Below are 24,198 nucleotides of genomic sequence, written 5' to 3' on the forward strand. Positions count from 1 at the left end.
TGGACACATAGCTTAAGTTATTGCTAAAGTAACTGCAAACTATAGCTGCCATCAGCTACTTAGCTCAGTTAGCCATTAAGTTGGCAGACTCTGTATGAGCTGGGCAGGTACAGGGCGGTGGTGACCCAGCTGGGAATGTTAGCGAGAGGCACTGGAAGAGGAACGGTCACTGGAGCCAGGTGAGAAGGCAACTAAATTAGGCTCAGCAGCCTCTACAGACACAAAGACACGGAACAGGACGCTGACAGAGGAAGAGAAGAAGAGAAAAGAGAGTGAACGAGCAAAACGCTCAAGGTCAAGAGTAGATCTTGGACTGGCTTTTAACACAATATGGCTAGACTGTACTTGCTTTTGGTAATTCTACTTCATTTGTGCACGACCGATAGTAATTCCTCAACCTAGGTGGAGCTCATGGTAACACTGTTCCAGCAGTAGGGGAACATACGCAGGTTTTTTGGTCTTAAGAGGCTGCAGCCTTCATTTGTGTTCTTTTTGGGCTTTTGCCTTTAATTGGAGAGGGACAGCTGAAGATATGACAGGAAAGGGCGAAGAGAGAGGGGGAATGACACGCAGCAAATGGGTCACAGGCGGGATTCGAACCAGCGACCGCTGCAGAGGACCAACAGCCTCAGTACATGTGACGAACGCTCTGCCAACTGAGCTATGGGAGCATCCAGCTGCAGCCTTAAATCACTGACAAACTGTGACCTACACCATACACTTACTGCTAAATTCACAACTTCACTGTTCATCTTGTCATTTGCTCTGCTGAGCTCTTTACCTTCACTTGCTACGCTGCTCTTATAACAGAGGACATGACGGGACGGTGTTCTTGATGCATTTGCACTTTGTCCATGGACCACAACAGTTTTGAGTGAATAAAAAAAACTATGGTCACATTTGATGGTACCGACCACTCAGTGGACTTCATAGCGATTTATCTATCTGCTCAGTTTGCTTTGAACCTTGATGGAGGTGAAACCAAATAAAGAAGCAGACACTATCCAAAATGGAAAGCCAAAAACATTGAGTTGAGCAATATCATGGAGTGGAAATGTGTCTTTTGTTGCTGGCGAGAGGTTTGTAAAATCAAAATGCTGAGAGACAGCAAGCTGGCCTTTCTGCTGTTGGATGAGTCTGTAATGTTAGCTGGCTTGTTATGTCTTATGTTGTCATACTTGCTCGATGTTTAGCTGTGTTAGCAAAGTTGCTGACTTCCTATTTTTTTATTATAGGTAATGTAATCAAATGCGCGTGTACAGCTGTCCATATTCATGACAGTGGTGTGAGAGTGAATTGCACTTTGAAATTTGGGCAGACAAATTGCAAAACATACCAAATCTTACATAATGTTGCTTTAAGGGTCGCCCACACCACAACTACAAAGCTGTGGTCTGGACTCCTACATCCACTTCAGTCAGAATGATTTTATAACTATATTTTTTAGAGTTATAGCTAAAAGTTCTTGGTGTGGACGGCTCTTTAACCTACTTGTATAAGAAGATGAGGAATGGTCAACATCAGGACAACTCAAATAGAACATTTCAGCTTAGCTAGTAAAGGATAAGTTTGCTCGAGACCAGGTTTTATAGCCGTTAGGGCGACATTTACAACAGTTATATCTACATTTACAGCAGTGTGTTTCCATCTACAGCAGTTTATAACTTACATTATTACATTACATTATTCTGCCTCTTGCAAGTTTGCAGTTTTCACAACATTTATACAGAAGTGAATGTTTATGCTTACATTATCTTAACTATTTTCAAGTTCTTGGCAAGTTTTTTGCACTATCTGGTAAATTTTGCATAATCTTGTTCTGTCTGTACACCTTCAGGCTCACACTAAATGCTCTTTATACAGTCCATGTACTGTATATCTTACATAGTTTTGTTAGGTTTGTGTAATCTTAGTTCTGTGCAGCTCTTATGTAGTTTTATGTAGCACCATAGCTTTGGAAGAATGTTGTTTTGTTTCACCATGTACTGAAATGACAAATAAAGAGTCTACAGTCACTTTAATTAACGCTGAGTATGTCAGTTCAGCACAGCTTATCAGAAATTATCTGCTTGGGTAAACGTTTTTTTGGCATCAACTTGGAGTCTACATTTAGCTGTCTGTAAAAAAGTACAGTATGAGTTGTGATGCACAAGGGAGAGAAACTGCAGAGGCAGCAGAAAGATGACACATGATGAGACTGCTGAGCTTTACCTGTCTTTGGGCAGAAGTGGCCAACTGTATCTGGCAGAACTTCACAGCTTGGTCCAGAGCTACATCCTCATCGACCTGAGACGGGAGACAGGCAGAACAAGGATGTCAGGGCAGAGCAACACATCTTCATATACTTCATATGGTTATATTCCACAGTGTCAAGTCTTATCACACATCTCCACCTCGTGCAGCACTGGTGAAATGAGAGTACTATTGCAAATCCATCGTGTATTTCTGAGCTGACTTGTCCTGCGTACAAGTCAATTACTCACTGCGTCTCCACTCTAATGCCAAACCAACAACACGGTCTTGTGATTCTGTGCGAGAGCCAGCAGGATTTCTTCGAAGCTTCTGCCACTGATCAGAGCACCAGTAAAGAAATGCTCATATTAAAGCCCAGTACAGTTGGTGGATGTGTGGGAGTTGGCAAGCTTAGCTGCAGCCCAGCATCGTACACTTAGCAGTAATCTTGTTCACACAGCTGTTCTGTTCCCTGCAGCAGCCTGTTGTATGCAGCAGGTTGAGGGACGCCCAGAAGGGGGGATTTTTCTACAGCAGCTTCATTCTACTTCTCCAACGATGCCAATTACTAAATGGACAGACTTTAGCTCCAGTGCATCACAAAGGACAACAGCCTGCCTCTAATTCATGTCTGGCTCACTGCAAACCTTCCCTGTCAAACCACAGTGATGATGACTTATCAATATCACATAATGATTATTATTAGACTGTGCAAATTACAACATCACATCAACAAAAACCATCCTCTTAATTTGACAGGACATATTTTATCCTGATGGCAGGAGATGCTCTGGATGCCTAGAATGCATGATTCAGTGGCTCTTGGAAATTTACCACTTAAAAAAGGGATTGTTTGGATTTTTTTAAGTGAGGTTGTACATGGAAGAAAACAATCCTCAATACCTCAATAAGAAAAAAGTCATAGGCAGTCTTCTCTTTCTTTAAAGGCATCACCACTTTCAGTACTATAATTAACAGATATATTGTATCATTTTAAACATCAAAAATGTATATAAGTATTAATACTTCAGCACAACAACCTCAGCAGTAAGGTTGACAAAAGGAGAAAAAAAAGTCCTATGCACAGAGCGATGTTTAGCTATTCTAACAGCTGTTTCTCATCAGAAAAGGATGTCTAATGGCAAAGTAAAGTGATGAAAATATTCTAAATATGGTGTACACTTGTACACTTCCTGCTGTTTCTCCAAACTGGAGGTGTGCTGACCACAATCTACTGTAGGTCATATACTGACTGTGGATAAGTACTTCATATAATCACACTTTAAAAAAAAATCCAAACTACACCTTAAAGCAAGAACTGAAATGAAATAAAGAAAATATCTGACTGAAGTATGTGGAAGTAATAACAAAATGATAAACAAGAATGCAAAAGGTTCGGATGTAAACTGAAACTATATGCAGCTGTGTGTTGCAGCACCCCATAAAACCACAAAGCGTCTGCAGTTTGTGCAAGTAGGTGCACAATCAGAAGATGCTTCTGGCAAATGTCCAGGCACATTAATTGCATAACTCATTTGGTGAAGAGAAACATGTCGTGGCTGGTTCCAGCTACTCTCTCGTCTGGGTGCGTCTGAGAAAATATTGTCTTAGCTGTCTCTTAAAGAGCACAGGAAAAAACTCTTAGCTGCATCACAAGCAAAACAAAAACAAAAGCTGCTGAACTGGCCTATCTCCTCTGATTTCTTCTCCTCTTCAGCTGTCCCTCGCCTACTGCCCTCCCACTCCAGCTACAGCTCTCCTGCAGTACACCGCCAATGACACGGCAACTTCTTAAAGGCCAGCATTGATCTTCAGCTCAATATGGCTGTATAAGTTGTTGTGGGCTGTTCTGCAGCTATTTCATCAATGCCACACAGAGCTCTGAAGTTGGACTAACTTTCAACAACTTGGGAATGTTTGCTCTAAGAAGAGGCAAAGAAAATACTTGCTTCTTTGACTGTTTCTGTGGAGGAGGAGGTTGATGTAATGATTTACAAATTTAACATAACAGAGCATAGTAATACAGAGGGCAGCAATTCCACTGGTTTTACTATGAATTTAAATAAATTACTCATAAATTGCTATACATTTTTAAAGGCACACTATGCAGGAATTTCCTAAGAAACAATTCATAGACTCACACAAAAAAAATCAGTCACTTAAGACTTTTAAACTCTGATCACATGGAAATTGCCGTCAACTTCATCACGTTTAAGAGAGTGACTGAATCCTGGTTAACAAACCTGTACTCACATGTAACATCTTTTATTGCATTGGTTCCCAACCTCTGCTTTATTGTATCTTGCTGTCCTCAGTTTTTATTTTGCTTTATGATATCCTGTTGTATTCAGTCCATCTTTTTACATCATTGTTCCAATCTCTCATTTTCATAAAAGCTATTCTAGGGACGTGTATGCAAATTAGCATCCGCTACGAACACTATGACACTTGCACTGGATAGCTGTTTTCAGTTTGTCTATGTATACTGTATCTCTATCAAATAAACACACACAATAAACAAATAAATAGAAGTATGTGGCAATGTCTGTACCGGCAGAAACACTGCCATCAAACAGCAACCGACAAATCCTGCATATGCTACCTTTAATGTTAAATATTGCAAAAGTCCTACATTTTTGCAGTAATCTTTTGCCACTACACATTTTTACTCTCTGGAACCAGTTCTAAAGTCCACAACCACTCAATAGTCTTTGTCTGGCTGACGTAGACAGCAGAAAATGATTAAACACAAAATGCAACCAATAGTCAAATACTACAATTTATAGATTTTGGGAATGTAAAGATGAGATGCATCAAACTGATGAGTTTATTATATACAGTAGTACAGGAATATACTGAATGTCTTTTTTTTCCATTTCAAAATGTCCATTGAGGTTTTCAAATTAAAAAAAAATCCCCAATTTGAAAAAAAGTGTTTCATGAGATTTGATGAGTTAGTGTTTTTAAATTAAATGAACTTTCTTTTATGAATATAACCAGGACTAACATGAACTTTTTTCCTCAATATCCCGCAGCTCTCCCAGACTTAACAACCATTGTCCCCATTTGAAATTATTTTTCATTTTACAGTTTAATAACTTTTGGTTCGCTGACTCATTCTGGCATGTAAGTTCTGCTAGTCATTCTCTGCTCTTACTTCTGAATAAAAAAACCTGAACTCACCCTGGGGGTTTGGCCACAGTGAGTTTCATTATTATTTTAGTAATTGTTTGAGTTACTGTCTCTTGTGTATTTCTAACAGTTTGTATCCCTGCAGGCTGCCGTGCAAATGCAAACCTGTTTCTGACTGATATACGGCGATGTATATCACTTAAGATACGATGTTAAAGTACATACAACGACAGAAAGTAAGCAAGTGTGTTGGGTTTTTGACTTTTAACAACTAAAAATGAAATATTCTGACATATAAACTTGATTTCATTTGTAATGATGGGTTTCTATACTGTCCCAGAACCATCCCAGTCACCGTATCTTTGTTTCCCAGAACATAAATGAATATAATTTGTTAGTTTTGGCAATTTAAGAGTAATTTTTGGTCCTGTTACACTGTTTTCAGACCGCAGTAAAAAAGTTGTTATGGACTGAAGCAGAATATTTTGTTAGATGTAATCATTTCCAAAATTCATAACATGCTTTTATCAATCTTTTCTTAAATAAATGTTGACTTTTGGTCTCAACACTCTACAATTATTGGAAATATTTGGACCACATGAGTCTGAAACAATCCTATGCTGCCACCACTGGAATCCAGCTCTACAAACAGTATAATACTCATGATCATGGCTTGAAGTAATGAATTGAAATACTCAAATTACTTTAAGTCAGTTTTTGCACACTTTTACTTTGACTATTTTTTCTAAGTGTCATTTTACTCATACTTAAGTAGGCATAACAATATATAGTCTACTTCCTTTTAAAAATTCACTATTCAGTAGGCCAACAGTTAGAAATAATATCCAAAACTTCTAAAATTTGTAGATTATCCAAGCACTATGAAAACCACTTATATTTTTTTTACCTGAACAGTTTTTCTGAGCATTTTATTTATACTTGTAGTTGAGTAATATTTCAGTAATGTAACGGTATTTATACACTCTTTCCCAAACAGACAACAGTATTAGTGCAGACTAATCACCATCTCCAACTGGGCAGATACACCAGCTTTAAACAGAATGAAGAGACGTGCAACAAAAAAAAGTGTTGCAGCATTTGAATATTTCAAACTATTCGGTACAGCCCTACAAGTTTAATTGAAAAAAATAAAAAAATAAAAAATAAATAAATAAATAAAAATAATAAATAATAATAATTAAAAAAGCAAAATCAACAATGACTGATTCACTGCAGCTCCCCACCAATTTGTGGCATCATGCATTCAAATAAAATCCCACTTCATCTTAAAAATGCCTTGCAGGACTTTTAGAACCAGCAACCTGTTCCATGACTAACAGCAGTCAGAATTCGGGCGAACTAAAAGTAAAAGCTCAACCGCACTTGTTGAGATGATTTGTTGCAGCAATTGAAACCTAAAAGTGGGGAAGTCCCTTTTCTCCAGTGGGCGTCCTGATACTAATTCAGTTAGAAGAGGGGGTTCCCAGGGTTATTTTAAGAGGTTGTATGTAAAATGTGAAATGACTTTGCAAAATAACAGCAAAACAAAATATCAGCGTGTGTACTCACAACAATAACGTTGTCAGCAGAGGAAACTGGTGTTAACTTTACCTGTTTTATGAGCATATAAGTCTCTGACATGATCTTCTCAATGCGTCCAAGGTCGTAGGTCATGACTTTCTGGCCTTGTTGCCAAACCCTGTAGGCATCGAGCAGTAACGTTTTTCCCGACTCCACATCTTCGAGAAGCTTCCTCTTCCTGTTCGGCCTCCGTAGCAACCCCTGATCAGGTCCACCTGCTGCCACAGCGACCTTGGGCACTGAGGCTTGGAGCTGCTGCTGCCTGGAACTGATACTCAGCTCCTCTAGAGACAGCTCTGGTGTTCGGCTGCTGTCAGTCACTTTCTGCTGCGCCTCCACACCACTCAGGGAGGTCTCAGCCTCTGTTTGGTTGCCCTGAGAATCTGTGGTCGTAGAGGGCCTCCTCCAGTTGCCAGTGTCCAGCTCCATGGGCTCCTCTGGCCCCGTTTTGCGCCACTCACTTCCAGAAGTCTCCACCTTCCCAGGGAAGATCTCCTGAACCTTAATACCTTTGTCTATGGGTGGCAGCGGTGGGGTGAGCTGCGCCTGGGAGGCTTCTCTAGGCCCTGGATCCGTGGCCCCGGCCCCCTCTGTGAGCCCAGGCTTCTTAGGCAGCGCATGTTTGCTGTCCTCTGAACTGGGCCTGTTGGATGCGTCCGTCGTGGTCATCTCCCCCATGGAGGGCGCCGGCGCTTTGTGAAGCGGCTCAGAGACCTGAGAGAGAACAGAACCTGTCAAAACACGAAGTGGGTGCATGCCAGACGTCTCAAACACTGAGCGGCTCTCAGCTCTTAGCGCATGCGTGCAGTGATTTGTGTTTCCTCACCCCTGTGAGAGTGTTCAGATTGTCCTCCAGGACTTTTACAGTTAGGAAAAATGCTCTCTTGGCCAAAACCTGGCGATCAACATCCCGTAAATACTTCCTTCATGGAAGAGAGAGAAACGAGACGAGGGTTAGGGAGTCATGGAACAAACACATAACAGAAGCAGCAGATTCATACAAAGATGGTCCTTACTTTCCCTGGTCAGGGGTTCTCTGCAGCATGAAAGAGACTTTCAGCAGAGTGTCGTGATCCTTAAGCTGTGACAGCACCTCCAGCAACAGGACAATGGATCGGTTCATATGAGATGCAAAACTTCCTGGGCGATCAATCTCATCTACTGGAATACGCCAGATGCCCTGGAGGAGAAAGAATAAAAAAAAACAGAAATATGTTTTCAACAAACTGCTGATGGAACATGGCACAGACACTTTCTGGCATAACTTAATTGGACACGGAGGCCAGATGTTGTCTCGTAAGGCTTTTCCATTGGCACTTTTGGCCATGCCGAATCAGACCATGCTGCGTTAATTTGTTTTTCCATTAACACAACTGACCACAGGTAACCAGTGACAACCGCCCTTAAGGTTTTCAAAAGCACTGACGTCAATACTCTACTACTTTTTCAAAATGATGCATTATCTGTTAAATATAGTATCAAAAGTACCAAAGCTATAAAAAAAAAAATGCTGCATAGCTTTCCAAACCACCAATAACTTCACTTCACACAGGAAGACGCTGAACTAAAGAAACGCTTCCCTAGAAAGAAACATAGTTTACCAGATTGATTGAAGTGTGGACACATCTTCGCATGTGTTTTTTTTCTTTATTTTATTTTAAAAACATGGTTCAGAGATTATACCTAAAGTGTGCCAACACATGCAGCCCTAATGAAAATTTAATTTGGAAAGACCAACAGATTGTTGGTTTTTAAGCCCTTAAAACTGTCATTTACATTTTAAAATTCCCTGTGTCAGCATGTTACTGCAGCCACAGAAAAGTGCTTCAGGCGATAAGTGGTAGTTAAGTTACTGTAGTCTGCTGTAACACGGCTAGATGAGTAGACAATAATAGTTACTGAAAGGCTGTGCTCTGTGAAATGCTTCTTAACAAATATAAATGTTACCAGCGGAAACCCTAAACCAGCTGTTTGATGACTGTAGTGACGGTGGACAGCAAGGGTCAATCATAGAACTGGACACATCTCAGGCAGTGAAAGTGTAGCTGCAGGCTAACAATAAGATTTTTCTTCTCCTTTGGACACATGTCATATGTGTGCAGGTAAGCCAGGATGATCCTTTGACTCCTTTTACTCTATTTTGAATTAATATTGGCATTGTAACACCCCCTGTCAAAAGACACACCTTCAAGTAAGTAGCCCTGTTGTAATGAAGATGCAAATCCTGCTGTGCTGGACTGACGCGCTGAGTCACACCAAGTCAAGCCGGCACATGTCTGTGGAAAAGGGGCTCAGGAGGAGCTGCCTTCATGTAACTGGTTTCACATTTGACTGGACAACAAGCTAGTGAGCTTATTTGTGAAATTGGTGAAACTGTTTTTATGACTGCGGCTCTCTACTGCTACTCCAGGTTTTTTTAAGCACATGGAAACAACAGGGAGAGATGGAAAAACTAAAAGGAAAGAAAGTTGAAAGCTTGAGGAATTAATGGGAGTTAAAAACATGGCATTCAAAGAAGAAAGCCCTAATGAGGGGATGGAAAGGCGGCAGGAGAGATCTTGTGGACTGGCTGGCCATGTAGGAGGTGGGAAGGGAGGGATGGGGGGTGGCTTTCTCTCTGGGCACACATGATAGGCAGCCTCATTAGTGCTCAGCTCGGTCCAAGCAACGCAACAGAGCAGCAGACCGGCTGCCAACAAACACAGTCCTCCTTTGCAGAAAGCGTGATAGGCTTTTTTTCTGATGGTTGAGTCCACCTTTTCAGTGAGCACATGTCCTCTCAGCAGGTGAAGCGAGGCGAGGTTCTGAAGCTACGGATGCGAGTGCAGATGGTGGCCTAGGCTGCGTACAGTCATGAAGCACATGGCACAGAGTACAGCTTCTGGCCTCAGAGAACGTGTGTGAGACTAAACAAAGATGACCATATCAGGATGGAACAAAACAAATGAAATGGCTCTATCAGCTGCTGAAGGCACCGGGGAGCATGGCGCTCCTCCTCTCACACAGCTCCAGACTGTCAGATGACATTTTCAAAGCCACTGGAGAGGAACGAACAGGAAAGAGAAGTAAAATAAACCTATCAACACAAATCACATTCCTGAGGACTGCCTGCTCACTGAGAAAGTATCTAAAATGTAATACACAATCTCATCCCAGGAAACCAATGCTTCTATGTTTAATCCAAACATTTCTTCAAAAAAAAAAAAAAAATCCTTAATCAAGGATGTGCTTTCATTTTTAGCTCATGGGGGCTGCTGAGTTTTTGTTTATAGACATCTGTTCAGGAAACCTCTTCTGCTCAGACTGCTCATTATTTCAGGGTTCTTACAGCTTTTTAAAGAGTAAAATACAAGGACTTTCACCGTACCTAAACCAAAAATTACTTGACTTTCAAAGCCTTAATCATCACATCTAAATTTTTATTAGGGCATGTCACAAGAACCAATACTTTGATCCCAAATTGATGCCAACATTTTAACAATGTAACTGCTCGTTTTTGCAACAGGACTGTAGGTACCAGGGATGCAATTCTTCTGGACCTGATGGGGGCAGTATAGATTGCCTTGCCTACGGGCCATAAACTGGTGTTGGTATCAACTGCTAAATTTCTAGTATTGTGACATCCCTAACTGTTAGAACAAATTGTGAAAACATTTACAGAATTCCTTTATATTCACAGCAAACAACACATATTATCACTTTATTTGATCAGTTGGTCTTATTAACTTTGATTGTATATTTTGATTTGATGATATTTAAAAGGAACAATTTGTAGCATTTACACATGTACAAATGAGTAGTACAGTCCAAAAAGCAAGATAGAAAGTATATTTCATAGGTTGAAATCCTATTTAATATACAACCTGTGGTTGAAGCTACTTGTTTCCTGCTGCAACCTCCTCCTCAGACTCAGGGAAGCTCTACAGGCTGCAGGAGCTCTGCAGGAGTGCAGGACATGCACATCATAAACTGACAATAACAAGCGTCAACTAGTCCTCCACTGTAAGTTGATCACCTGTTTATGAAATGCAAAGTTCAGCCTGTTACCCTGAAAACAAAAGCCCATTGATCTGAAAATACAAACTGTGGACTTTGAGTTCAGTGGCTGCCTGCCAGACTCCATTAACACATTGCTCAGTTGCACCATTCTAAACATCTGCTCCTACTAAAAGATTAGTAATAATTTCTTACTACTTTTAAACAGAAACTAACTCATTTGGTGAACATTGGAGATTCAAAAACCAAACCAAAAAAAAAGTTATTCTGTGCCAGAATAGACATTTGGTGAGCAAGATAGAAAGTATATTTCATAGGTTGAAATCCTATTTAATATACAACCTGTGGTTGAAGCTACTTGTTTCCTGCTGCAACCTCCTCCTCAGACTCAGGGAAGCTCTACAGGCTGCAGGAGCTCTGCAGGAGTGCAGGACATGCACATCATAAACTGACAATAACAAGCGTCAACTAGTCCTCCACTGTAAGTTGATCACCTGTTTATGAAATGCAAAGTTCAGCCTGTTACCCTGAAAACAAAAGCCCATTGATCTGAAAATACAAACTGTGGACTTTGAGTTCAGTGGCTGCCTGCCAGACTCCATTAACACATTGCTCAGTTGCACCATTCTAAACATCTGCTCCTACTAAAAGATTAGTAATAATTTCTTACTACTTTTAAACAGAAACTAACTCATTTGGTGAACATTGGAGATTCAAAAACCAAACCAAAAAAAAAGTTATTCTGTGCCAGAATAGACATTTCAAAAGGTGACACTATGGCTGTAGTGTTAATGTCTGAGTAGATATGTTAGAGAAAATATATCAGATTTCTCCTTTAACATTTGGTGAACATTGGAGATTCAAAAACCAAACCAAAAAAAAAGTTATTCTGTGCCAGAATAGACATTTCAAAAGGTGACACTATGGCTGTAGTGTTAATGTCTGAGTAGATATGTTAGAGAAAATATATCAGATTTCTCCTTTAATATTTGTTAATTTTGACACCAGGAAACAAACAACTATGATCATTGCATTGTTTCATTTCAAATATGTAAAGATTTTTGGTTTAGAGGCATGATTGTTTAGATGAAACACCAAATTGTGTTGAAAATCAAGCATTTTTCAAGGAGTATTATGAAATTCAGAATATTCCTATCCTGAAAACTGAAATTAGATGAAATTAAGCATTTTCCAAACTTTTAATTCTTTGTACAAACCCTGAATGATGTCACAGGATCGAATTCAAACTAGTGAAATGGTCCCAATTCAGATCTGGTGAACAACATACGTATGTGTGAAAGTGAGAGAAATATTATTGTTATTATTATAGTGTGTGATGCAGTCAGGCAGGGCTTTGGAAAGCTTCAACCTTTCAATGCACAGATTATCAAAAGCCTCCAACAGGAGCGGGACAAGTATGATGAGGGGGTGGGCTCCGCTCACTTAGAAAAACATCTCTAATGGAGGAGAGTTGTTCTTCATCAGACAACCATCCAACCACAGCAAATCTGTTTAGGGAAAGCAGAGCCATGGCTTTGCACAGATTATGCTGTAGCACAACAACTAAAGCAGATTTGTAAGACTTTAACTGCAATGATTTTAAGCATCTTTTTTTCCCTTTTTTTGTGAGAGAAAAATATGACCACTGCTTGATATCTGCAGCGACAGCTTTGGCACAGATGTGACCAATACATCACACAGAAAAAAAAAAAAAAAAATCAGAGACAGAGATTAAGATGCATAGCAAACAAGGGATGACCAAAGGATAACTGCATGACAAAAGAATCATTTGGTACAAGTGGAGTCTTCTTCTTTAGATCATTTGAGAAACACAAGTTTCTTTGTTTGGTTGTAGAGAATCAGGAGAAAAAAATAGACAGCAGACGTGCCACATCTTGATCGGTCACTTATTCGTATATGACAACAGTTTTTCAGTGTGGGAGGTGGGCCTCCCCAGGGGGGCTCTAAACAGTTCGGAAAAGATACTACTTTAGGTATCAAAATTAAATTAAATACAATAGTCTAAATGTGTTTTATTTTCTTAAAGAGAGAGATACACTGTTGTATTGGGGAATATAATTTTTCCAACTTTCCCAAAACAAACTAATAAATGCCTTTGGACAGATGTTTTTTTTTTTTTTTTTTTTTATGAATCTGGTGTAGTTTTAAGTTATGTCGAACAGCAATATTATGCGATCTTGGCTTAATTGTTGAGTGTCTGGGATCAAATAACATGTCTGTGGAGATAAGGCTCACAGAATCAGCCAAATCTTTTAAATAACTTTATGAAACCCATTTTTAGATTTGCTTTCACATGATGTTGTCTTTTTAATCTTTTTAATTCTATTTATTTATATTTATATTACGTGATTTCTTTTTCTGTTTTTATTGTTCTTTTCTCTTTAATCATTCTGTATCATTTCTACTATGTTTTTTTCATTTTAACTTTTAACTTTGTCTTGCTGTTATTTGGCCTCACAGTTTTGGCTTTCTATTATATTGCCTCCTGGGTCCTGCTTTGTCCATCAAAGCACTTTGTAAAATAGTTTTTTAAAGGTGCTATAAAAAATAAAGTTATTATCATTATTACAGACATCCTGGAACTGAGCAAAATTAAGCAATTTGGGCGTCTTTTTCCAAGCTTTGGGAGGGGAGTCCAGTAGTCTTAGACTCTGAAAACCTGACTTATGCCAAAAATAACAATATCCAAAATCTAAAATGATATCTACTCTCTTAATATGATATCAGGGATGAAACGATTTCACAATAAACCAAAATAAAATTCCTAACAATTAGTATTATAATTTCAAATTTTAATTACCATTAAAACCATGTTTGATTACAGCATTTTGAAAATCTCGACACAGTTTGGCATCAATCAAAGTTGGCAACATCCCCCTCTCCCAGCCACAGGTGTAGCAACAACCTGGGTTTGTTCTGAGTCAATAACCACACATCACAAAGGACATGATATTATTCAAAATTGTTGAGAGGTTTTCAAAATAAAACTTGGTGAAATGATTAGGTGCATTTATCAGTTCTTCTTAATAATTTTTCAGCACATTTTAACAAAACTATGATAATGCTGACAATGGTCCTATATTGGAGGATGACAAAACAAAAGAGCAAAAAAGAGGGTGACGAACAGAAACCAGGAGGTGACAATCCCCTTACTTCCTAGTGTGAAAGCCAAAACACAATGTTGGCTGTCTGCTGCACAACATCTGGAGGAAAACCCTCAACCTGTTGTCTTATGTATTTCATCTTTTCATGTCTTAACATGCCATCAGTGGCATGAAGGGCACAGGCCTAAAGTATCATCCATAGTGAAAGTTATTAACTGCAGGGAAGTTGCACAAACTGAGTCTTAATGTTCTAAATCAGCAGTCACAAGTGCAGCTTACTGGTAACAGCAGCTTCACTATTTTACCATTTTGTCACCGACAACTTTAGATTTTTAAGATTTTGTTAAAAATCCAAGAAGGCTGGTTACCTGCTAATGCTAGCAGCATTTAGCAGGTGGGTGGTGTAATTTACAACAGTCCTCTCTACGTTGATGCATCTGACATGCAGAAATAAGAACAATTAAAACTCTCAGGAGGAGTACATGTATGTTCTTTTGGAGTTCTGTGCTATTCTATAAGAGTGCCACTGATTTAAAGACACAACACCAGACAAGTACAATACAAACTCTGACAAAATGACACAGGAACACTGGTCACACAAGAATTAACACAAACTCAAGCTCGATTTAATAAAAGTCAGAGGAAAAGAGAGAAAGCAACTCACCATCACCAAAGAAAGCTACTCCACGGCGCCTGTGTTAGTATTCTTTTGGACAGTTTCCTGCTGGCGGCAGCAGCACCAGCAGCCCTGGCAGCGCCTCCACCCTGAAAGAGGCTCACGCTCAGAGAGCAAGGGGTGGGCTGCATTTGGGTGCTAGGGCAGCGAGAGCTGCAGGAAAGGAGAGGAGTGAAGCACGGCTGCACACAGCAGAACAAGAGCGGGAGAAGAGGAGGATGGCAGGAGCAGAAACGGGGCTGGAGTCAGGGCCTGTGAGCTCAGTGTGCCACTGACAGAGAAGCTGTGTCGTTCCTCTCCTGGTTTCAAACCCTGCCATCTCAAAACAAAAACACCCACGCACTCTATCTCCGCTCTCCCCTGACCCTAGCCTGCTGGAGTCCTCTCCCCCCCTCCCCTTCCTTTCTCTCGCACTATACACAGCGTACAGCCAATCCTCGTGGCCTCTGCCAGCCAATTGGAGGTGAGCGGAGAAACTCCCGCCCATTAGCGCACACCCACACAATGCACACACAAACAGAGGAGTGAGAGAGGGAGAGTAATGAGGAAACAGAACGAGTGCAACAGAGAGAGGAGATGAGTAGAGCGAATAAGAGCCAGGGGGAGGGGTAGAGCGTGATCACCCTGAAGACGGAGCAACAGGAAAAGAACAAGAGAGAGAACACACCAAACTGACTGAAAAATGAACTCACTGCTACCACATCAATGTAGTGGGAGGCAGCAGGAGGGTGACACACCGATAGTGAAACAGGAGCAAAAAACTGAGTGAAAAAGGACAAGTTTGTGGAAGTAAAGCCCCCGATTAACCACAGAAACCTCAGGTTGTAAAACAGTAGACTGAACAGATAATCACACACAGCATTTCCTCAGTATGCAGCCCTCACCTTCCTCCTTTCCTCTCTTTCAGCTCTGGTCGTGCCTCTCCAGCTGGCCACCATAAACATACTAAACAAACACACCTTGTTTTTCCTGCTTCCTGTTGTGTGAGTGAGGAAGAAAAACCTGCTGAAAAATGTCAATTGAAGACAGAGCAGAAGACTGAAAACATGCTGGCAGCAAGACTTAATCCTCCAACATGCAAATCAAAATATCAACTTCTACAAAATGTATTCATTGGGCCAACACTCCTCCCCTAAGAGAGAGAAAAAAAAAAACAAGGTTCTCCTGAGTGGAGCTCCACCTACAGCACAGCTGAACACACAAATGTTTGAGTCATAGATCAAACCGTGGCAAGTAATGTGAGTGTAACTGCTCCCAGTCCTAACCTAATACAACGAGACACTGAGGCTCACCTATAAGCAAAGTTACGTTCGAGCAGTCAAATCAAACATGAACGCTCGTTATGAAAAGAGCATGAAATCAAAACGTGTTCTCTGAGAAGTTACAAGACCAGGATGGATTTACGTTTTTTGAAATGGAGCAACAAGGACATCCATTTTCTCTGGAGCTGCTTCGTAGAGAGTGAACGTGTGAGTGGGTGGAAGAATATGTAAGCAAGAGTGTGTGTGTGTGTGTGTGTGTGTGTGTGTGTGTGTGTGTGTGTGTGTGTGTGTGTGTGCTGTGTCGGGCTGGGGGCGAGCAGGGAGGGAGGAGGTGACGGCGTGCCTGAGTGAACACACAGGGACTCCTCACGATCACAGCAGTCCCGAGCAGCTGGAGGGCCTGACATTAGCCACATTATAACCTATATCATTACATTCAGCTTTTATATTCTGTTACAAGAGCCCAGAATAATCATATTACAATATTACATTACAACCATTTGACCATAATGATAATATTATTAGAACACAAGGTGATTTTGCAATTTTAAATAGTGAGGTGTGTTACATCACAATTTCTGTGATAGTAAAGAGGAAGATATTCGCCTGTAACAGCTGAGTGCTTCCTCAAAAAGCAGAATTATTCACTGCTTTACAGATACAAGCAGTGAGAGCCTGAGCCTTCTTAACATGCAGAATGGACAATTCTGTCTCAGTGTCACAACACAAATGTCAGGGTATCAATAATGAAGGCCTGCAACTAAAGATTGTTTTCTTTGTTGGTTATTTCACGATTAATAACTTAGTTGTTTGGTCTGCAAAATGTCAGAACACTGTAAAAAATGTTGATTGGTGTTTCCCAGAACCAAAGATGATGTCATCAAATGTCACGTTTTTCCCATGACTTGAAGATATTCAGTTTACTGTTAAAAGGAGTAAAGAAACCATAAAGTATTGTTAAACTTTGACTGAAAAGACTTTGACAGACTTGTTTTGTTTAGACTAGATTTATTTAAGTGTTCAGTGTGATCTGATGCAGGGCTCAACAGTAAGAGTTGCCAGGTTGCCACTGGCACCTAATTCTTAGACTAGTAAGCTACTACAAGGAACTTTCATACTTTGTTGATTTTGGAGCCCCCTGTGGACAAAATCTGTAATGCTTCCACTATAATAAACACAAAATATAATGTCAACATGACGTTGACTAAATTTTATAAAAACTCACACGGACATTAAACAGACGGGACTAAGTCTAAGTAAAAATACTATCAACAAAATGAACACTACCATAGCATGTTATATTACAAAAGGAATGTCTTTGACTCTGGAAATATTAAAATTCATAACATCTACATAACTATTATTAGTTTATTATTGGTTTCAAAGTGAGCTGGCCCTCCTCCTGCACTCCTGCTGACAACCACACCAATAAATTATGCAACACAAACTCAACTGGATCATTTCTAAACAGCAGTATATAGGTTACTTTATGCAGGCCCCAGTTAATGACACCAAGCCAAAGCAAGCAGGAAAAGTAGGGCATCATGACCTACATTAGGGAACTCAGCATTCACCAACAGGCTCATTGAGGTGCGTCCTCAGCTGGGAGTCAAGTCTCCTTGACATCAAGGTGCCACGCATCGTGCCATATGTTTGACAGGATCGACACTCATTGTCACTTTGTGGCTCTCAGGCTGGTCGTTCTGTCACTGGAGAGACGACTCAAACACATATGATATATTTATCAAACACTGTTGGTGTTTGGGCTCAAAGTGGCGGCTGTCAGCTGAGATCAACTGGCCTACAGTTACAGCTTGTTACAAAAGCTGGTTTGAAAGGTTCTGGTTCAAAATCCACTTCCACCTGAGAAAAACTGTGCGCTGACCAACACTAACACAAACACATTCACTCTTACATAGTTTGTACAAGTGATTTAAGAGAACTTGATGCATTCAATTTTTCTCATAGTTTGGCTTTGAAACGAGAGGTCCACACTTATTTTCTTTATTAATCAATAACCTGTTTTGTCCTCAGCCCAAAGATATTCAGTTTACTCTCTGACAGGAATAAAGAAAACAGAAAATATTCACATTTGAAAAGCTGAAATCAGACAATATTTAATAATTACTCAAAATGATTTATTGCTTATCAAAATAGTTGCTGATTAATGTAATAGTTGACAAATAATTGACTGATTGACAAACGGTTGCAGGTCTGAACACCAGCTCCAAATATTTCCCTTTTTTTTAGCGTGAAGAAGTAAAACGTCCTGAAAACATTTATAGGGTGTGCAGAACACATGATGAGCAGCCTGATGAAAGTACAGTTTCAGCAATAGAAATCAGAACTAGTTGTGCATTTTATTGAAAATTTTGAATTAATGACTTCTCCACAATTTTCACTGCTTGCAGAGTCATCCAGTGGGGCCGGACCGGACACTCTGGTGGGCCAAATCTGGCTCACAGGCCGCATGTTTGACACCCCAGATTTACACAATTATCTTAAGTTAGGAGACTCATACGAGCCCGTTCTTCTCCACTGTTGCTCTCAATAAACTAACAAAATTTAGAGGGAAATACCGACTATTTAATGTGTTCAGCAACTTTTTAATAATGTTCTAACTGCCCAGAATTCGTAGACTCAGTGACAACAGACATGTTTGATTAATACTTAGAAATGTTTGCATTGTGCTACGGTAGAGAGAGGGAGGGCTTCATTTGAAGGGAACAGTAAAGCTCCAACAGTTGGTATGCCAGGGTGGCAGGTTTGCCTCCAGAAGGGGCTCTGTGAGAACCCAGTGGGAGCCAGAGTGTTGCAGAGCTCTCCTCCAGCTCAGACCTGGCCCACACCACTCCTACAGTCTGTTCCCAGAAGCCTTCTGGAGTCAGCGTTTGACTCTGAAACCAACACAATCAACTCTGTCCAAAACAACGTGCACCGCAGAAACATGCCCTGACAGCAGACTGATACGAGGTGCTGACATGATGTGACACTCCGCTCGCATTATCTGCTCCATGACAAAAGTGGGAGCATTTAGGCTTTGACAAATCACACAAGGGGCAAATCAAAAAGTAAGCCAATTTCTGCTCACACTGAAAAGACATAATATCTGCTTGAGGAGAAAAGAGGTAAATAAACTGACATGCAGAACAGATGACAGATTCAGACTGTAATCTCCCCCACTGGAACCCAACAGAGGCCTTGTAATTCTGAAAGGCAGATAATTTAACAATCCCCCACTGTGTGGCTCCATTTATAGCAGCGCTTCTATCTGCTGATCCATATTGAGGGCCGATTTTTGTGCATCCAAGTGAATTATGTAAATAATATGTGTGAAAAGGGTAAACCTAACTGTAGTACGCCAATCACTGGCTCACAGCGCACACACAGACAGCTCATTAGTCACAAACGTGAAGACACACTTCAGCGCTTCACAGGGTCTTCCTCTGGAGTCTCCATTAGCTTCTATTCTGCAGCTATGTGTTAAAACTAAACTTTAAGAAGTGAGAAGACATGTATGTGTTATAGTCAAACACATACAAGACATAATCAGATTAGAGATACATTTAGTAAAAATTTCTGCCTTTATTTCTGATAGACGGCACTGAAGAAGAAGAAGAGGGGATGAGACGCAGCAAATGGGTCGAACCAGCAGCTGCTGCAGAGGACGAATAGCCTCAGTCTGCGGGGTGTGTGTTCTACCAACTGAGCTACAGTGGCACCCCAAAATGGTGAGATCCGTTGATTAGTGGCTCCCAAACAACTAACTGATTAATGAAGAAAACAGTTGACAGATAAATTGATTGTAAAAACAATACAGGAAATACTTGAAAATTTTTGGATCTTTTTTTTTACATTTGACAAGACTGTGACAGGATTAATTAATCGGTTAACTGTTCTGAGTCACTTTTAATTAAGAGAAGTCCAAATTCTCTGATTTTAGCTTCTTAAATGCAAATATTTTCTGGTTTCTTTACTCCTCTCTGACAGTAAACTGAATATCTTTGGACAAAACAAGACATGTGAGGACACCATCTTGGACTTTGGTCAACATTTATAAATAATCAAGAGATTAATTGATAATGAAAATTGTTAGTCGCAGCCCTATGAACACTAAAAAAAAAATCACTATGTTTTATATTGAGGTAATGTGGAAGTAACTGAAAGTAATCAAATTACATTACTTTAATATTGTGATACTTGAAATACATTACTGACTACATTTTCAAACAGGTAACAGGTAATTAGTAACTGTATAAGAATACATTTTTAAAGTAACCCTCCCAAGTCTATTGGTATGTTTGCTATAGAAGTAACTCCCTAACTCAGGTAACTAAGCTGACATCATTGCACAGGACAGACTAATGTATAATAACCATAACGTTCTTCTGGGTTTAACTAAATAATAGGGAGGGAGGAACTGACAACTGGTGTCGTGTGGGCCACATCTGGCCCGCACAACGGCAACTGATGAAAGTGCAAAGTGCAATATTTCTATATTTGCTGTATTACAAACTGGTTGTATGTGTCAAAATCCACAGGAGAAAAAAAAATTTCATCTCGTGTGGACGCAGACGTAAACAAACCAGAGGCTACGACAGTCTCTGCAACAGTTTACTGTAGTAAAACTTTGCAGTGAGACAAACTGAAGCAGATGTTAAAGGAGTCTGGATGAGAAAATGTTTGAGGAGACGCATCATCACAGGTTGTTTATTCTTCAGCCAGTTGCTGGCTAACATTAGCTTGAAGAGCTAGAAAGTTTACGGCTGTTTGACGACACCGACAGCTGCTCTGTCTTGTTGTAGACTGACTGTCTTCTCTTTATCATGTTCTTGTAATCTATTGCTAACAGCGACTTCATGCAAGCATGTGTCTGAGCGTGCAGTGCTGTGATCAGCGCTGCTGTGGGTGTGACATTGGAGTCACTGCCTGCTGCAATGCATGACACGCCCATCGTGCAGAGCAGGTGTGCGAATATGATCGGCACAGAAGAGGGACATGATACTGACCAGCCCGTTACCGGCCAGGGCCAGTCACACAGAAAACAGGCCGGTTCCACACTCTGGCCAGTTGATCGGTGCATCTCTACTGAAAATAATTATTGTGTTTTTGTTACCTTAAAATGAGCCCTCTGCCAGAGAGGCTGCCATGTAGAACCAAGCCAGACATCCCTCCACAGCGCTCAGCACTGGAGAAAGGTCTGGCACCATACATACACATTTTGCTATAGGAGAAAAAACAGCCTGCTTGCATTTCTTTAAACCAATCACAAACTTCTTGGGTGGCACTAAGCCCAAGATGCAGCGATGGTGCTGCTGCTAAATAGTGTCGGGGGAACTTATTTTGGTGGAACATTTGCATGTTAGGAGGTGCGCCCTGGTACTACATCACTGCAAAAGAAAAGGCAACTGCTGTTACCTTGTTTACGTTCATACCATTTGTGTCCCAGCCACTGATTTGCTGATCTCTGCGTGTAGGTTGCAGCTTTGAGGTTGTTCTTGTTTCCCAGGGACTTTGAAAACACAGATAGTGAACGCTGCAATACCGAAGACAATGGCAGGACTTCTACCAGCAGTGTGCATCCAGTGTGTCAGACTATTGCTAATGCAAACCGAACAGCTGCACATTAACAGCATTTAACTGGAGAAACATGAGTTGACACTGAACTAGATGAAGCAGAAGCAGACACAGGAAATGTAATGTGTTTGCTAGTGAGCTTAGCAATTAACATTGTCGTTCATCAAAATTGTGTCTACAAAACAAAACAAGTCATTTCGGTGTTTGTTGAAAGCGAATCAGTTTGAAATATCGCAGAGAGAAATGGAAAAAGACGGAGAAGCCTTACGAGCTGCAAATGACAGTCAGCACACCTCCAAGTTTCACTCCTTTCACTTTCGCTGTTCACAGCCGTGTGCAGCAGAACATCTGATCACGGTTAGTCACAGATGGAAAAAGTTCAAATATTGCCTGACTTCTTTATTAAAACCACAAAAGTTTGTTTTGTTGCCCCCAGAGTTCTGTGATCTGTAGTATTAAACCACTCATGTTGTTACCACCGTTAACTACAAGTGTCACATGCACATAACACTGCAACTGCATGATCGTGTCGAAACCTGCTGAAGTTGAATAATATTTCCTGGTCTGCATTATGACATTACGTTTCCAGAAGTAAAGATTTCAACCTTAACTACTCGGTCAACTGTCTGCTTAGCTGAGGTTTCTGGTTAAATTACTCTGTCACTCTGTCAAGTAATACCGCCCTTAAAAGTTACTTTGAGAACTCTGTTTGTGTGACAGGTCAGTCAAATGTAATGTGTTTTCTCTTCTGTGTTACGTAATAGGCCTAAATGTTAATGAGATATTAATAACTTTGGTGTTACTATCAAGGAATACCGATAAATCTAGTGACGACAGGTGTCTCAAACTGTATTACATAACATGTAGTGACATAATGAACATGAAGGTACAGTGAACTGACTTACATTGAACAGGTTTGTCTTGTTTCTTTCACAGAAAAGTCCTTGTGCTGGCATGTGCTTCAGCTGTTGCCATGGGACACTGCTTCCTAGCAACACATCTCGGGCCCACTGTAGGTTCTGTGGTGAGAAATAAATAAATAAATGGAAAAAAATTCACATACATGTATGTGTGCATTTGTATATACACACACAGACACACAAAAAAGCAGAATTCTTAATGAGCAAAATGAAGCGAGGATAGCCCCCCCTTCATCAGAACAGATTGACAAAAGTGATAAACAGATGAATCCAAGCTTTCGGTATTTAATATCTGCTAAAAAGAAGAAAAATATGCCCATTTGCAATCAGGAAAATGCAGACCGCTTTTCACAGCGTGATGACTCACAAATCAGTGTCTCCACCAGCACTGTTTGAAAAGATAGCACGCTAACACCACTTCATGTTATCTCCAACAAACCCAGTAGCCTATAGCATGAAATTACAGGCTTCCTCTCCTTCCATCTTTGGAGGGAGGATAAAGCCAGCCAGTCAATGTGAGCGGAGAGGTTTTCCTAAGAACAAAAGGGCCACAGAGGCTTTTAACACTGGATGTGTCGGGTCGTGAGGGCAGCTAAGCAACCTGTGTCAACAGCATAACATCATCCGACTGTGTCATCAAGTCAGTGCCAGCTGGGGTGCATTTGCTTTCATCCACGCTGCTGAGAACTCCACTGGAGGCAAGAACCGAGGGGAACCTGACCACCTGTGTGAGCCTTGATCAAAAGTTTTTCTACACTAACTGAGCCTCAAGGAAATGAGTTTATTTATATATATGTATATATATATATATATATATATATATATATATATATACACATATTAGCCTTGTAACTAACTAACTAGCATCTAAAAAGTATTAGAAATTAGTTTTAATCCAAATTGAAATATTTCCTGGTACTGGATTTGAATTAAGCATCATTATGCTCTGACATTTATTACAAAATTATGCAAATTATGTTGTGAACCTGGCTGTTCTGCCTCGTTGAGTCTGACTTGCAACTTAATAATGGGGAAGTGAAGGTGTTTTTATGGCTCCAGACTTGGGCTGCATGATATGGTAACAAAAATAAAAAATATTCTGACAGATACTGTGATTGTGATATGACTCACAATTAGCATGAATTATAATTTTTGTATCACAATGTTCATTTTCAATTAAAAAAAACAATGGTGTGACATTTGTTGGGGTCTGTAGCATCAATCATGTTTTCTTACATTTAGAGAAAAGATTCCTAGATAAGAAAATCTCTGCAGCACGACAGCACTTCATTATGCCGCTGTCTATTCACATTTTCTTCCTTAATCAAAAAAATGCAGCTTCTGTGATTTGGATGTTGCACTTGATTATGTTGTGATTTGGTAATTATTTTGGTCAATAGTGGGGCCCTAATCAAGACGTGTTTGACCAAAGCATTTTTGCAGAACACGGGGGTTGCTGGTCTGCTGCTGCCTCGATCTGCAGCAAGAAAACAGAATCTGCATGTTTAAACACAGGTCACAACAACATAAAGAAACTAACTGATAGAGGCAGTGGTAGTCAATCAACCTCAGTTTTCTGTGAGGTCAGATAACTGTTTTTGTTAAACGAGTCTGATGGCTTTGAAGAGTACAAATAACTGTTTTTGTTCCTCAACAGAAAAGGCTGTCTCACAGCGAGGTAAAGCGGTAAAATATTC

The 24,198-nt window shown here is 40.3% G+C and overlaps 1 protein-coding gene across 7 annotated transcripts in view; it reads right to left on the bottom strand.

Moving 5' to 3' along the window:
- The window catches only part of LOC146319783 (calcineurin-binding protein cabin-1-like), a 62,098-nt gene that overhangs the window by 10,208 nt on the left and 27,692 nt on the right, over positions 1-24,198 (bottom strand). For all 7 annotated transcript variants that reach the window (XM_084727831.1, XM_084727830.1, XM_084727827.1 and 4 more), the window contains 5 exons: positions 22,487-22,600; positions 7,962-8,125; positions 7,772-7,868; positions 6,976-7,659; positions 2,212-2,286 (listed from right to left, as the gene is read on the bottom strand). In XM_084727831.1, the coding sequence (XP_084583957.1) occupies positions 2,212-2,286; positions 6,976-7,659; positions 7,772-7,868; positions 7,962-8,125; positions 22,487-22,600 (1,134 nt within the window). The remainder of the gene's footprint in view (positions 1-2,211; positions 2,287-6,975; positions 7,660-7,771; positions 7,869-7,961; positions 8,126-22,486; positions 22,601-24,198) is intronic.

This window comes from Lutjanus erythropterus, chromosome 10, assembly GCF_056507025.1.
Source record: "Lutjanus erythropterus isolate fLutEry1 chromosome 10, fLutEry1.hap2, whole genome shotgun sequence".
Classification (NCBI taxonomy): domain Eukaryota; kingdom Metazoa; phylum Chordata; class Actinopteri; order Lutjaniformes; family Lutjanidae; genus Lutjanus; species Lutjanus erythropterus.